Source organism: Pan troglodytes, chromosome 18 (genome assembly GCF_028858775.2).
Source record: "Pan troglodytes isolate AG18354 chromosome 18, NHGRI_mPanTro3-v2.0_pri, whole genome shotgun sequence".
NCBI classification, from domain to species: domain Eukaryota; kingdom Metazoa; phylum Chordata; class Mammalia; order Primates; family Hominidae; genus Pan; species Pan troglodytes.
This window is the reverse complement of record NC_072416.2, coordinates 3527334-3541461: the sequence shown is the minus strand read 5'-3', so window position 1 is coordinate 3541461 and position 14128 is coordinate 3527334. Positions and strand designations below refer to the sequence as shown.

The following is a 14128-nucleotide window of genomic DNA, read 5'->3' as shown; positions in this document are numbered from 1 at the left end:
CCTTGCAGGATCAGCTGTGGGGGTGGGGAGGCAGCCTCTCCCACCCTATACTAGCCCAGGAGGCAGGGACACATCCAGCCCTCTCGTGGGTAGGCCGTAGGGCTCAGTGGGAACCCACACCTGTCCCAGGAACACTGCAATGCCAGTCGGTGGCTTCAGAGACTAATGGGCCCATCCCCGCAACTCTCCTTCCTGTCAGAATGCGGGCAAGGGCGCCACGGCCAAGGCACGGGCAGCCCAGGGTCTCCGGGAGACACGCGCTCTAGCACGGCCGAGAGAAGCCAGGCCGTGGGTCGGGCGCAACGGCCGAGTTCACACCCTGGTCCACCCAGGCAGAAGGGACGTCCAGTCTGTAACGGAGCCTCTGCCAAGCCCCACCCTCCCGAGTGACCCCCAGCTTGGAGTTCAGGCCCAGGGGTCAAGGGACAGCTTTGGGCCCTCCTGGGCCTGTGACTTCCGACCACTGAGGCAGCCCCTCTGAGACCAGTTCGGATGTCCGGACGCTGCTAAGACAAAGTGTTCAAGAGGGTCCCACGATGCAAGGTCAGTAGGGGACGACCAGCCCCGTCCTGCCCACGAGAGGCCTGTGGGGCACGTGGAGCCTGGGGAGGCGGGCGCAGGCGGGACTGGCCCTTTCCAGACGGGTGCCCTCTCACACTCCTGGGGGACGCCCGCGGAGCAGCGTGACAGCCCCAGCGCCGAGTGTTCAGAGATGCCATGAAGGGCTGTCTCAGGCTCCCGCAGCTAGTCCCCACCCAGGCAGCGCTCTGCCAAACACGTGGCCCTCAGAGCCAGGATGGGCTCACCCAGCTCTGTCCTTCAGCATCCCGATGACCTTGATATATCCTTCCCCATCTCAGAGCTCCGTGACACGGGGTGTTTGGAGCCTGGGCTCCGGGAGACGCCTCCCAGGGGGTCCTGCCACCCCCAGCCCCCAAGCACCCCTTGGTCACCTTCTGGTCCCTACACACCCACAGCCCGCCTCCCTCGCTCTCGCAGGGACCGAAGCAGGGTCCCCCTTCCTGGCCTCCAAGCATTCCCGGGGGCCCCGCCCCGCCCGTGCGCCGGGACGGCGGCAGCTGTGTCGCAGGCGAACGCGGAGTCAGGAACCCCGGGAGTCCGGGCAGCACATAACCCAGCCGGGCGACAACACACAGATCCCACCCACCTTCCTCTATAAATAAACCTGTGGAGGAGAAGCAGCGCTCGCCCCAAAAGTTCTAAGACAATTATATTTTTAAGAAGCCAATCAATAAGGATAAGGGCGTCCTTGGAGGCTCCTTTGCCTGGGATGGAGTCACCCTGGAGACGGAGCCAGCACGCATGTGCTCCCTGGTGCTGAGTGTCTACCCCGGGGTTCAGGAGAGGTTCAGGGATAAACACGGGCCCTCCCCCAGGTTCCTGTGCTGACTGAACCCCGGCTCAGGCTGGGCCCGGCGGACAGCAGCTGGGGCTCTGCCAACCCCCGGGAGCATGGAGTCACTTTACTGAGTGTGGGTTCCCTGAGCAAATCCGATTATCCCTCCCTCTCAGAGTTCACCCTCTTCAGGAGGGATGCGGGGCCCTGCGGAGGGAGGGGAGGCTGAGGCCCAGGAAGCACCCTCTTGCTACGGGACACACCCCAGCCACACCAGTCGCCCACCGCCCCTGCCGCCTCCTGCAAAGCCTCCCCCTCCCAACTCCCAGGAATCTGACGCGCTCTGGAAAGCCTCAGCCATGGCCCACACGGGCTTCCCCGGCTCAGCCAATCCCCCCACCTGTCCAGGCCTGCCAGCTTATTTTAGGTTCTCTCTGACGCCAGGACACACACCCTCGCTACAGGCCAGGCATCTGCTGGTGGTCACACCCACCCCCATGCAGCCGGGGCCTCCACAAGCCCACTCCACCTGACCGACGGGCGTTTCCACGGGGCGAAGAATGAACCAAGCTTGGAGTCTAAGCTCTGCTTCCCATGTCTCCTGGAGTGGGGACACCCCCCATCACTGCGTCTGGAGCTGGGAGAGCCAAAGCGCGCCAGAGGTGCTGGCGGCCAGGAGGGTGGGGGGTCCTGCCGTGCTGCAGGCAGAGCCAGTGCTCCAAGCAAGGGATGCCATCGAAGGGCAGGAGGCCGATCACCCATTCTCTCCCAGCCCAGAGAGCCCTGGGGACACCAGGGACGGGTCATGCTCTGTTCTTCCCAGGCTGAGAGCACCATCCAGCCCCCGAGACCAGGACAGCACCCAAGTCCCTCTCGGGCTACCAGAGCATACTCCTGTCGGGTCACAAAGCCCAAAAGGACAGCTCCTCAGGACACCGGGGGACAGCGCCCGGGTCACGTGATGCTGCTGGCCCCAGCCCTCCTCGCCCCCTGGAGGGCTCATCCCACCTGCATGAGGCCACCCAGCCAACACCTTCCCTGCACACAGCAACGCAAACAACCTCCTTGGAAGCCCTGAGACACACAGCCAGCCCAGAACACCGGGGCCAGGCTCCAAAACTCTCTCAGCCGAGAAGGGACAGGACAGCCAGGCCCGGGGCTGTGAAGAGAGTCCATGCCCTGCTTGGGGATGGGGCAGCCAAGCCCGGGGCTGTGAGGAGAGAATCCAGGCCTGCTCAACTCTTTCCCTTCTCCGGTCTGCACACGTTTGGAAACAAGGAACGCAGGCCTTGGCTCGGGGCCAGCCTCCCATTCCAACCCATGCAGTCCCTTCCAGCCCCTTCCCCATGGCCTGCTGGCACCGCCGGACTAACCCCACACCCAGTCACCTCCTACCAGAACAAAGGGGCATGACCACCTCCCGCCTTGGTTCTAGAGAGGAGACAAACCTACAACCGCTCTTCAAGGCCAGGCCTGCACCTCGGCTCCCGGGGACACCCACCTACCCGCAGACACCACCCTGAGGCTACAGAGGCCAAGGCCGCCCGGGCAGCGGGTGTGGGGCTCCGAGGCAGCCCTCTGGCCGGGGCCGGCTGCCCCCGGGACCACAGCAGCCTCCTCTTCCTCTACAAGCAGAGATGAGTCTGACTCACTCGATGTTTGGATTTGGGAAAGGAGAAACACGGGCTTTATGACTTTTTTTGTACAGATTCCTCTTTTGTGTTTAATATTTGTACAGTTAAACACACAAGGTAGGGAAGTGTACACAGGCCGCTCCTGCTGCCAGCCTGTCTCCCCACCTCCGACGGGGGACGTCTACGGGCAGGGTCTCTCCACCCGTCCCCAGGCCCCGAGCAGCAGCCACGGCCTGGCCACCCCAGCTGCCGGCTCAGAAGGGCCGGTGGGGAGACCCGGCCCTGACACAGGCACCAGGCAAGGCCCTTCTCAGGGCATGCGGAGACCCGCCCCCAAGGCCACCTGCTGAGGGGTCCCCTGGACCTCCGTGTACATCCCAGAAATGCCCCTGGCCCTGACCCAACTCTGTTCTGGAACCTTCTCTGCAGTCTGTGCCGCTCTCGCCAAGAGTAGAAGAGGCTGCCTCTTCCTCTCCAGCCAGGGAAGGGGCTGGGGAGCTGAGACTCCCCCTGGGCAGTGCCAATTGCCTCCCTGCCCCCTACCCTTCAGCTGCGCATGACTTAAGTCAGCCCCGCCACCGAGTTCAGCCAGAAAAAGCGAGTTCACAACCAACGTCACCGCCTCTCTCCACGGAAAAGGCCCTGGCGGCGCTCACAGGCCCCACGGGTCTCCCCACGCACTCGGAACCACCAGGCGCCGGCTGAAAACTTTGCGCCCCTGACTCCAGCTCCTCTGGCCTCCCCCTCCCCCGCGACGGGCCTGCCTCGGGCAGGACCTTCAGACAGTGAGGGGTGGGCAAGGGGGAAATTCCCGTCCTGGCCAACACCCTTGGGGGCGCGAGGAGTTAGGACCTTCCCTCCCTCCCCGACTCCACTCCCCTCCAAGCCCGCGGGGGCCTCGCCGCTTCGCTTCCACCTTCTCCGTCCGGAGCCGGCCCTGGGGAAGGGAGTCCGGAGGCGCCCGGTGGCCCCCCAAGCCCGCCACTCTCAGAAAGAAGAGCACGGTCCTGGAGCCCATGCCCTGCACCCCCGCGCGCCCGGCCCACGCCAGGTCCCACCAACAGGGGCGCGCGGGGGCGCACGCCGAGGGAGTCCCGCGCCCCGGGCCCCCACCCTCCCCCCGCCCCCCGCCCCCCGCCGGCCGGGAAGGATATGGGTTGCAGACCAGCCGGAGGCACCAGCTGCGCGGCCGCGTGGTCTGACCGAGGCAGAAGAAGACCGTGGCCGCCAAGGCCGGGTACGGGACGCGCTGCTCCTCGTCGGCACCCAGCTCCGCGCCGCGCTCGGCCGCCGGGCTCTCGGAGGGTGACACGCCGAGCTCGGACCCCCGCTCCGCCTCGCGTCCCGGCGCCCCGGGGCTCTCCGGGGACGCCCCCACCAACGCCGCTGGGCCAGGGGGCGGCGCGCCCAGGGGCACCCGGACCTCGTCGGCGGCCCGTGAGCCCTCGGTCATGGTGGCGGCCGGCAGCACCTGCAGAGGACAGGGGGTGACCCGGGGCCGGTGGCGACGCCCCCGCCCTGCCTCCCGCGGCGCGGAGCTGCGGGAACAGCCGCGGCCGCCGGGATGTCTTTGTCTTTCCTTATTAGAGACAAACGCGCCCCCCGCCCCCGCCCGCCCCCTCCCTCCCTCCAGCGGCCCCACCCCCACCCCGAGGGGCTCCCCGGCCCGCTTCGCGCAAGTTGAAGAGGGTCCCGGGCGCGCGTCCTCGCCGCGTCTCACCTCGCTCTGCTGGCCGGCGGCGTCCCCGCGGGCATCGCCCGGGCGGCGCGGTCACCGCGGACCCCGCTTGGCGCCCGGCCCCGGCCCCGGCCCCCAGCGCCTCCGCCCCCGGCCCGCGTCCCCAGCCCGCCCGGCTCCCGGCCGCGGCTCGACTCCGGCTCCGGCTCGCCCGGCGGAGGCGACGGCGGCGGCCTCGGCGCGGCGTGGAGGCCGCTGGGCGGACGGGTGAGGCCGGGGCTGGGGGCGCGGGGCTGGGGGCGCGGGCCGGGGACCGGTGAGGCAGCGAGCGAGCCTCGAGCCCGTCCGCGCGCGGCGCAGGAAACTTCGGGCTGAGCGGCGGGGGGCGGGGCGGGGCGGGGCGGGGCCGGCGCGACCGGGGCGGGGCCAGCGGGGCTGGGGCGGGGCCGGGGGCGGGGCGGGCGGGGGGTACCGGGGAGGATCCGCCCCCGGCCCGAGACGCGCGCGCCCGAGCGACCCCTCCCTGTCGCCGCCCGGCGCCCCGCCCCCCGCCTAGGTCCGGGAAGTTGGACCCCGCCCGCGCCCCCGCACTGGGCTCCCCGCTTTTCGTGCTCCCCTACAATGCCGGGCGTGGGGTGCACCAGGGGGCGCTCGCGGGAGGCTCCGGCGGGGTGGGAGGGGGAGCACCTACGTCCTTCCCTGCCCCCAACTGCGGGGGCGGCCGAGCCGCCGATGCCGCGCCCCTCCCCCGCCCGCTCCGGCTCCCCCTCCCCCTCCGCGCTGCCGCGCGCGCCGCCGCCGCCCCCACCCCCACTACGACGCGGGCCCGGGTCGGCGGAGGGGCGGGGACCGGGCGGGCGTGGAAGGCGAGAGGCTGCGTGTCCCTTCCCCGCCGCGTGTGTGTCCCGGGTGTGCCCGCGCGCGTGTGTGATGGGGCGCGGGGGCGGGCGGGGGTGTGCTTTACGGCTGGGAGTCCGTGGGTGGGATTCTGGGCGCTCCTGCACTCGCATCTCTCCCCGACACGCACGGGCAGTTTCCGCGAACTTGTCCCCGTCTCCAGTCCCCTCCCGCGTGGGGATCTGGGGGACCCTGGGGACGGCAGCCTGGTGCTCCTGCACCCTCCAACCCCGCTGCCTCACCGAGACTCACCGAGGGGCCCCCGAGGAGAAGTGCAGGCCCCTTCCCCCTGCCAGCAGCTGCTCCTTCAGCCAGGCCAGCAGAAGGGCCTTCCCCTGGACCCTCAGAGCAAGTGGTTTGGTCGGGAAGGGGTGGACCCTTCAGACATTGGGGATGGCCAGGCCCTTGTCCCAGGGAGGGCTGGCCGCACCTCGAGGTGCCAGCAGGTGGGGGCAGGTGCCCAGGCTCCTGACTCCCCCCAGGGCACCCCTCCAGGCTGGAAGGGTGGTTTTGCTTCTGGGACCACTGCTTTGTGCACCAGGGAGCTTGAGCTCCCAGGTGTGCACCTCAGCACGCCCGCCAACAAGGGGCCCCTGGTAGTGGGAGAGACCCCTTCTCCCTCCAGACAAAGAAGCCCTGCTCCAGGGCCCACCCTGAGACCCCAGACCCGGAGAGGCTGTGGGGCGACTGTGGCTTCCCACCTGCGGGTGAGCAGCAGAGAAGCAGGACCTCCCCTGGGTGGGCCACATCGTGCAGGGTGAATAAGAGGCCCTGCCCAGCTGGGGCCCGGAAGGACACACAGCACCTGGGGTGGGCAGAGGAACTGGAAGGCGGGAGTGTGGGGGCCTGGTTGGGGTACAGGTCCTTTCAGCAGCACCTCCTCCTGTATACGGGAACTTTCAAGAAAAGGAAAACATTCAGTCTATTTTAATGCAACTACTCAGCGATGGAGGAACACAGCTGGTGAATTAGGCCTTCAAAGGTCCAATTAAGGTTCCAGCCACAGAGGAGCAGGACCTAGGAGAGCCCCGTGCTTTGGACACATCCGTGGAGGGAGGCTGGAGCAGGTGGGGAGACACAAACGCTGAATCGGAGTCCGGTCCAGAGGGCACTCGGAACCTCTGATCTTCTTATCAACACCCTGCTCGTTAAAAGTTAGGGTGGGCCAGGTGCAGTGGCTCACGCCTGTAATCCCAGCACTTTGGGAGGCCGAGGTGTGTGGCTCACTTGAGGTCAGGAGTTCGAGACCAGCCTGACCAACATGGTGAAACCCCATCTCTACTAAAATACAAAAATTAGCCAGGCATGGTGACATATGCCTGTAATCCCCGCTACTCGGGATGCTGAGGGAGGAGAATCACTTGAACCCAGGAGGCAGAGGTTGCAGTGAGCCGAGATCACGCCACTGCACTCCAGCCTGGGCGACAGAGTAGGACTCTGCCTCAAAAAGATAATAAGTAAATTAATTAATTAATTAATTAAAGCTAAGGCAAAGCCACAGACTGAAGCTCCAGATTCTAGCTGGGGGCCATCGTTGATTTGCTGGACAAGTGGTAGTTGAGGGTGGACAGTGCGCGGGGCCCGGTTGGAGGGTGGAGGTGCCTGGGCTGTGACCAGACAGACCCGGTTCTCATGCCTGCAGCTTCCGTCTTATGGGGAGGAGAAAACGATTTCCAAACTAAGTGCCAGGGGGCACCCAGATAGACGAGGGTGGGGCCTCTGTGAGGACAAGCCGGCAGCCGGAAGAGGAGCAGAGGCTCTTTCCAGCAGCAACGGCAGCCCATGCAAAGGCCCTGTGGCAGGCCGGAGGGAGCCGGGGAGCGGGAAGACCCAGAGGGCGCCTGGGAAGCATCTTGGAATTCTGAACACAGCAGCTGTTGCCCTCCCGGCCACTCTCTGTCCTCCAGATGTTGGCAGAAGGGAAAAGGACCACGGACTTCTATAACAGACTTTTTTTTTTTTTTTTTTTTTTTTTTGAGACATAGTTTCGCTCTGTATTCCAGGCTGGAGTGCAGTGGCGTGATCTCGGCTCACTGCAAACTCCGCCTCCTGGTGTCAGTTCAAGCGATTCTCCTGCCTCAGCCTCCCGTGTAGCTGGGATTACAGGCATGTAATTACCATGCCCAGCTAATTTTCGTATTTTTAGAAGAGACGGGGTTTTGCCATGTTGGCCAGGCTGGTCTTGAACTCCTGACCTCGTGATCCGCCTGCCTCAGACTCTGAAAGTATGGGGATTACAGGCGTAAGTCACCGCGCCCGGCCCACAGATTTTTTTAAAGAAAGCGTCTGTAATCTGAGAAAGCGTGCAGTCGCCAGGCATCCCACGGACAATTTGCAGACCAGTTGGAGCCTCTCCAGCACCTGGGCGGGCATTTTCCAGCTCAAGGTCTGGGAGGGAGGCCGCCTCCCACCGCCTTCCGTTCACTCCAGCCCATCGGATGGCGTGCCCACCTTGTCCTTGGGGGCTCTGTGTCCCCTGGGCTGCTGCCCACTGACTTGCACGCTCCACGTCCGGCGGGACAGGTGCCCGCACGCCTGGAACATGGATGCTCCCTGCTCTCAACATCCATCTGCCGGAAGATGAGGCAGCTGAGGCCGCATTCACGCAGCCGGAGCAGGGACCACCTCAACGCGACGTGAGGGCCTCAACGCGACGTGAGGGCCTCCACCGAGAAAGGACATAAACGGCAGATGGTCCAGTGAGACGAGACGGGAAATCGTCCTGAGAGCGGTGACGCCGTGATGCGCACCCTTCGCTGAGCGTCAAGAGAGAAGCCCAGGACGGTTGGAAACCGGCATTGAGATGGTTTAATTCAACTCCAGAACGTTCAGATGTATTGTTTCTAATCCTCCAGGTCTCTGGAAAATTTGCTTCTGGTTTTCGCTGTTTCCTTTTTTCTTTTTTTGGCCGGGGTTGTTTTTAAGGGCAATGCTTTTCTTTGACAAAGAGCTGGGGGTAGAGAGTACAAGTGACCTCCTGGCTCAGCCATCATGTGGCGGAACCCAAGAAGGTCGGGTGGGCTTCTCGGGGTCTCCCACGGATCTCAGCATCCCCTACACTGCCCAGGGGAAGGAGGACATCGGCAGTGGGGCCCGGCATGGCAGCGATGGGACAGGCACGCCCTGACTGGTCCTCAGCTCCCTGCAGCAGTGGGGCCCGTGGCTGGTCCGCCAGAAACTGGACCAAGGGCTGGTGGACAGAGTCCTCTCCTGGCAAAGCCTGGAGAGCCAGCCGTGGCGGTCACTGCCTGGTGTCCAGTGAGACCCCTTCTCCCAGCCAGCTCTGGGTTCTGCTGCTACCTGTGGCCTGTGAGCCGGGGACCCAGGTCACCGCCACCAAGGAGGCTGCCCACGAGGCCAGGAAGCCAGGCCCCGGGAATATGCAGACAAGAGGGGCGTCCCTGCCTAGACTGGCCCCTGCAGGGATCGGCCTCCAGGGCAGGCAACAGGGCCTCTCACTGACACAGGCTCGGGCCCTGTCTGGCCAGAATGCTTCTTCCCTGGGAGCAGCCTCGGTGGGGCCCCGTTGAGCCGCAGACTCTAGGGCAGGACGGAGCCCGGTAGGTCGCCCCGAAGCATGGCGGGCTCTCACCTTTGTCCTGCCATGGAGTCAGAGACACGAGACCCTGGAGTGGGGAGCAGGTGAGCGTCCTTTGCTCCTGCCCAGCATCCAGTAGGTGCTAATAAATACCTGCTGACTGGGTGGCTGAAAGGACTGCACTGGCATCCCAAGGAATTTTGGGATCCACCACCCTCGAGACCGTGCTGGGCGGGAAGCATGACCCCCCACTGTGGGATGGGGAGCCTGGTGGCTGCTGGCTGGCGCGCACCCCAAGCCCTTTCCTGGGCTCAGCCGTGAGCTCAGGACGGTTTAGACTCAGCAGCAATGATTTTAAGAGTTGCCGTGTTAAACGGTGATAGCCTGTGACGGTGCCGTGCGCGGAAACATCCGATTTTATTGCCGCTGGGTGGACAGCGCCGTCTAGACGCCGCTCACCCTTCTCACCTTCGCAGTTGTCTGTGTGGAAGACGGGAGGGGCAGGGGCACCACGCCACTGTCCCCAAGACCGGCCCCCAGGCACTGCGCGGAAGAGGCCGTGGCCTGTGAGGTGGCCCTTCCCTGCCCTGGACAGGCTGTGGAGGGGCCGCAGGCGGAGGCTGGGCTTGGGAGTGCTTGAAGGATCACTGGGCTGTGGAGGGGCCCGCAGGCCGCCTGGGGACCTGGGGAGGGAAGCTCCGGGCCTTTCTCTGGCTCTGCAGACGCACGGCCTGGGTTCAAATGCCAGCTCCACCACTTCCTGGCTGTGTGGCCTTGGACATGTGTCTTACCCTCTCTGAGCCTTAAATTTCCTCCTCTGGAAAATCAATGCTTCATCAAATAAAAAGTGATCATGAACAGGCAGTTCCTCAAATGATTAAATATGGAATTACCATGCAACCCAGCAATTTCTCTTCCGGGTGTGCCCAAGAGGAATGAAAATGTGTGTCCACACAGAACTGTGGACTCGGGTGTCCACAGCAGCATCGTTCACAAAAGCCAAAGGTGTAGACATCCCAAGTATCCTACAGATAAGCAGATAAAATGTGGCCTCTCTATATGGTGGAATATTATTCAGCCATGAAAAGGAATGACACAGCCGGGCGCGGTGGCTCACACCTGTAATCCCAGCACTTTGGGAGGCTGAGGCAGGCAGATCAGGAGGTTGGGAGTTTGAGACCGGCCTGATCAACATGATCAACACGGAGAAACTCTGTCTCTACTAAAAATACAAAAATTAGCCGGGCATGATGGCGGGCGCCTGTAGTCCCAGCTACTCAGAAGGTTGAGGCAGGAGAATCGCTTGAACCCGGGAGGTGGGGCTTGCAGTGAGCAGAGATCACGCCGTTGCGCTCCAGCCTGGGCAACAGAGCAAAATTCTGTCTCAAAAAAAATGACATTCTGACACACGTGGATGAACATTGAAGACATCACACCGAGTGAAATAAGCCAGACACAAAATGACAAACATCATAGGATCATTGGATGAGATTTTCAGCACAGGTAAATCCACAGAACAAAGAGGGGTGGCTGCCAAGGGCTGGGGGAGGGAGGTGGGGGAGGGGAGACGGCTAGCAGGTAGAGGGTTTGTTTGGTTTGGATGTGTGGCCCCTCCTCCAAATCTCATGTTGAAACGTGACTTCCAGGGTTGGAAGTGGGCCTGGTGGGAGGTGTCTGCACCAGGGGCGGATTCCTCAGGAGTGGCTTGCTGCTGTCCAGTGATGATGAGTGCCTTCTTGCTCCAGTAGTTCACACAGCAGCTGGCACCTCCTCCTCTCCCTGGCACCCTCTCCCTCCATGTGACTTTTGGGTTCTCCTTCCCTTCTGCCATGATTGGAAGCTTCCTGAGGCCTCCCCAGAAGCAGATACCTGCGCTGTACTTCCTATACAGCCTGTAGGACCGTGAGCCAAATCAACCTCTTTTCTTTAGAGATCACCCAGTCCCAAGCATTCCTTTACAACAACATGAAACAGACTAACACAGAAAGGGGTTTATTTTAGGGCGGTGACAGTTGACACCACCATAAAAGCTGCAATCCAAGCTTTTATGGGGGCCAGGCAGGAAGATCATTTGAGCCCAAGAATTTGAGACCAGCCTGGGCAACATACTGAGACCCAACCCCGTCTCTACAAAAAAAAAAAAAAAAAAAAAAAGAAATAAAATTAGCCAGGTGTGGTGGTGGTGCCTGTGATCTCAGCTACTCGAGAGGCTGAGGTGGGAGGATCACCTGACTCTGAGGGGTTGAGGCTGCAGTGAGTGGAGATTGTGCCACCGCGCTCCAGCCTGGGCGACAGAGCGAGACCTGCAGAGATGGCTGCACCGCTGGGTGCACTGAAAACTCACCCATAAGTGGGTGAGCCGTCCGTCCGTGTGTGAGCTCCGCCTCAGGCTGTGAAAGCAGTCATGAAGGATGGGAGCCCGCACGTGGCTCAGAAAGAGGGAGGCCATTTTTAACAGCTCCCTGTGGGGGCAGAGCCAGAGGGCGTGGCCTCGTGGGAGGAGACAGAACCCAGGATGGAGCTGGGCTGGGGGAGCAGAGCCTTCAGCCTGTCCCTTGGGGTCTGCAGGATCTCGGAGGCCCTAGGGGTGGGGCTGCCTCTGGCCTGGGCCAAGGCCTTGAGGCCGGGGTGGACACGTCTGGTTCAGTCTCCTGGACCCAAATGTGTCAGGGAAGCCTCCTCCGAGGGCATGGGGGGCAGGGAGCTGAGTCTGGGGTGTGTGGGGGTGGGCACAGGGCACGTGCCTGGCAGCACCCAACTCTGCCTGAGCTGCTGAATCCCCCGGATCACTGTGGAGTGGGAAGGAGGAGGGGTTGACCTGGGAGGGAAAGTGACAGGATGGGGTGAGCCCAGGCCGGGTGCTTCCAGACAGACTTCAAGGGGCCATGGAAGGCACAAAGCAGACATGGGTGCCCCTCTCCCCTGCCTGGTTCCCTCACCAGCCCCCAGCTCTGCACAGCCCCTCTGCTTGCAGGAAGGGCTGAGCTGGTGCAGTCATGGGGTCCTTTCTTAGGGAGTCCTCAGGAGGTAATGCAGCAGGTCCCCCAGTTCCCAAGTCTGGCCACCAGACCACCCTCAACACCCCCACCTCGCCCTCCCCCAGCCCAGCCCCAGCCCCGGGAGCTCCAAGGAGATCCACATAACAGGAGCCCCTGAAACGTGGGTCTGCAGGCAGCCCCAGGTCCGTCACCCCTCCAACCCTCAGGTGCCGGGTGCCCCAGCTCTCGGCCCGGCCAGGCGAGGCCCTTGGAACCACAGATGACCACGCGTGGGCCTAGAGAGTGTGTTTTTGGGGGAATTTCACCTGGGGGCCCCTCAGAGAAGGTGCCAGGCCGCCCAGGGACATCTGAGGAACCAGCTGAGCCAGACCCGGGGTGGGGGCCTGTGTGGAGGGGCCGGGGTCGGGCATGGGGGGCGGCCCCCATACCGCAGCTTGCATCACCTGGGAGAACTGGACAGGAGCCAGCTACGATCCCCAGGTGGCCAGTAGAGGGGCCGGCCCCGCACGTGGTGGCTGCAGAGAGAGGCTGGGCCCCAGCTGTGCAGCCAGGCACTCTGACTCCTGCTCCTTTTGTACTCACCCGGGAGGTTTTTCATCTTTACGGTTAACTGAGTTAAGTCGTCAACTGCCAATATTTGAACAGCCCCTCCCGAGGGAGGCCCCCTCCTGGCTGTGACAAAGGTTGGCATCCACAAAGGCCGCGTAGCTGCCATGGGGGTGCCGGACGCCTGTGCCCCCGGGCTGCCCGAGGAGACCTCACGGGCTCTGGAGGCCGCGACCCGACAGCTCCGACAGCATTTATATAATTTATTGCAAATCATTTGTGCCTTGTTTAACGCTCTGCTGATTCCACTTCATACCGGCTTCCTGGGCTTGCCGGCCGGGCCATGTTGCAGGCAACTGACCGCATTCGGGCAGGGAGGGCTGACAACAGGGTGCTGCCTTGAGACCAGGCAATCAGCCCACCAGAGCTGTAGTCCGGCCCTGAGCGCCAGACACCACTCTGGCTGTCCCTGCCCAGCTGCCTGCCCAAGCCTGTGCACCCCCACATGGCCGGCACCCCGGATCAGCACCTTCGTTCCCCGGGAGGTGGCACCGGACAGCAGGAAGCTGGCAGGACAGACACCTTCTCTCTGCTCCCACTTCCCACAGCTAGGACACACAGGGACAACGAGGCCACCTGGGCCAGAGCTGGCCACAGCAGCACCTCAGGCGTGAGGGTGACGACAGGTCACTCTGGGAACCTTGAAGAGAAGGCCTGTTCCTTCCATTCCGGCCCAGAAGTGGGGGCCGTGGTACTGGCCGTGGGGCCGAGACTCTGCAGCCCCAGCCTCGGGAGCCTTGCGGTTCCCAGCCCTTAAGGGTCTCCGGGGGCCTTGGCCACTTGGGGTGCCAGTGGCAGCCTCGGAGGGGACTCGGCAGGGTCTCGTGGCAGGCTGGGGCGGGACAGGGCAGAACAGGCCGGCCGGGGCCATTGTTGCGAGTCTTTTCTCTCCCCTCCCCAGCGCCTCCTGGAAGCCATTGTGTCCTAGAGGCTGGCGCAGGATGCGGTGTGCGGACCGATGGCAGATGCAAGGCGGTCCAGCCGTGTGGCTTCACTCAGTGGACTCCAGGGCACAGGGGTCTTCTCTGGGTGAGTCACCCTTCCTGTACCCCAGGCCTGGCTGGGACCTGGGCCACACTCTGACGGCCTTGGCCCCCGTCACCCATGTGGGATGAGGTCCAGGCCATCCTGGGTGGGGGTGTCTGAGCCCAAGTGACTCTGGTGGTTCCTCTCATCCAGGCCCTGGAGGATGCCTGCAAGCCTCCAAAACCAGCCTTGCTCTACCCCAGGGAAATGGGGGCCGCCCGTCTCCCTGCCTGGCTGTCTGCCCGCCTGGCTACGATGTGTGCAAGGCTGGCCTCCCGTCTCCCCGCCTGGCTGCGATGTGTGCAAGGCTGGCCTCCTGTCTCCCTGCCTGGCTGTGATGTGTGCAAGGCCGGCCTCCCGTCTCCCCGCCTGGCTGTCTAACCGCCTCGGCCT

General features: G+C 63.7%; 1 protein-coding gene across 9 annotated transcripts in view; it reads right to left on the bottom strand.

The window, feature by feature from the left end:
• CACNA1H (calcium voltage-gated channel subunit alpha1 H) overlaps positions 1 to 5007 on the bottom strand; it is a 72591-nt gene extending 67584 nt beyond the window's left edge. For 8 of the 9 annotated variants that reach the window (XM_054668618.2, XM_054668621.2, XM_054668619.2 and 5 more), the window contains exons 1-2: positions 4712 to 5006; positions 4147 to 4462 (exon numbers count right to left, since the gene is read on the bottom strand). In XM_054668618.2, coding sequence (XP_054524593.1) covers positions 4147 to 4444 — 298 coding nt within the window. In that variant the 5' untranslated portion in view covers positions 4445 to 4462; positions 4712 to 5006. Of the gene's footprint in view, positions 1 to 4146; positions 4463 to 4711 lie in introns of all 9 variants that reach the window. The other variant, XM_054668624.2, reaches the window with a different exon arrangement.
• Between the last annotated feature and the right edge of the window lie 9121 nt (positions 5008 to 14128).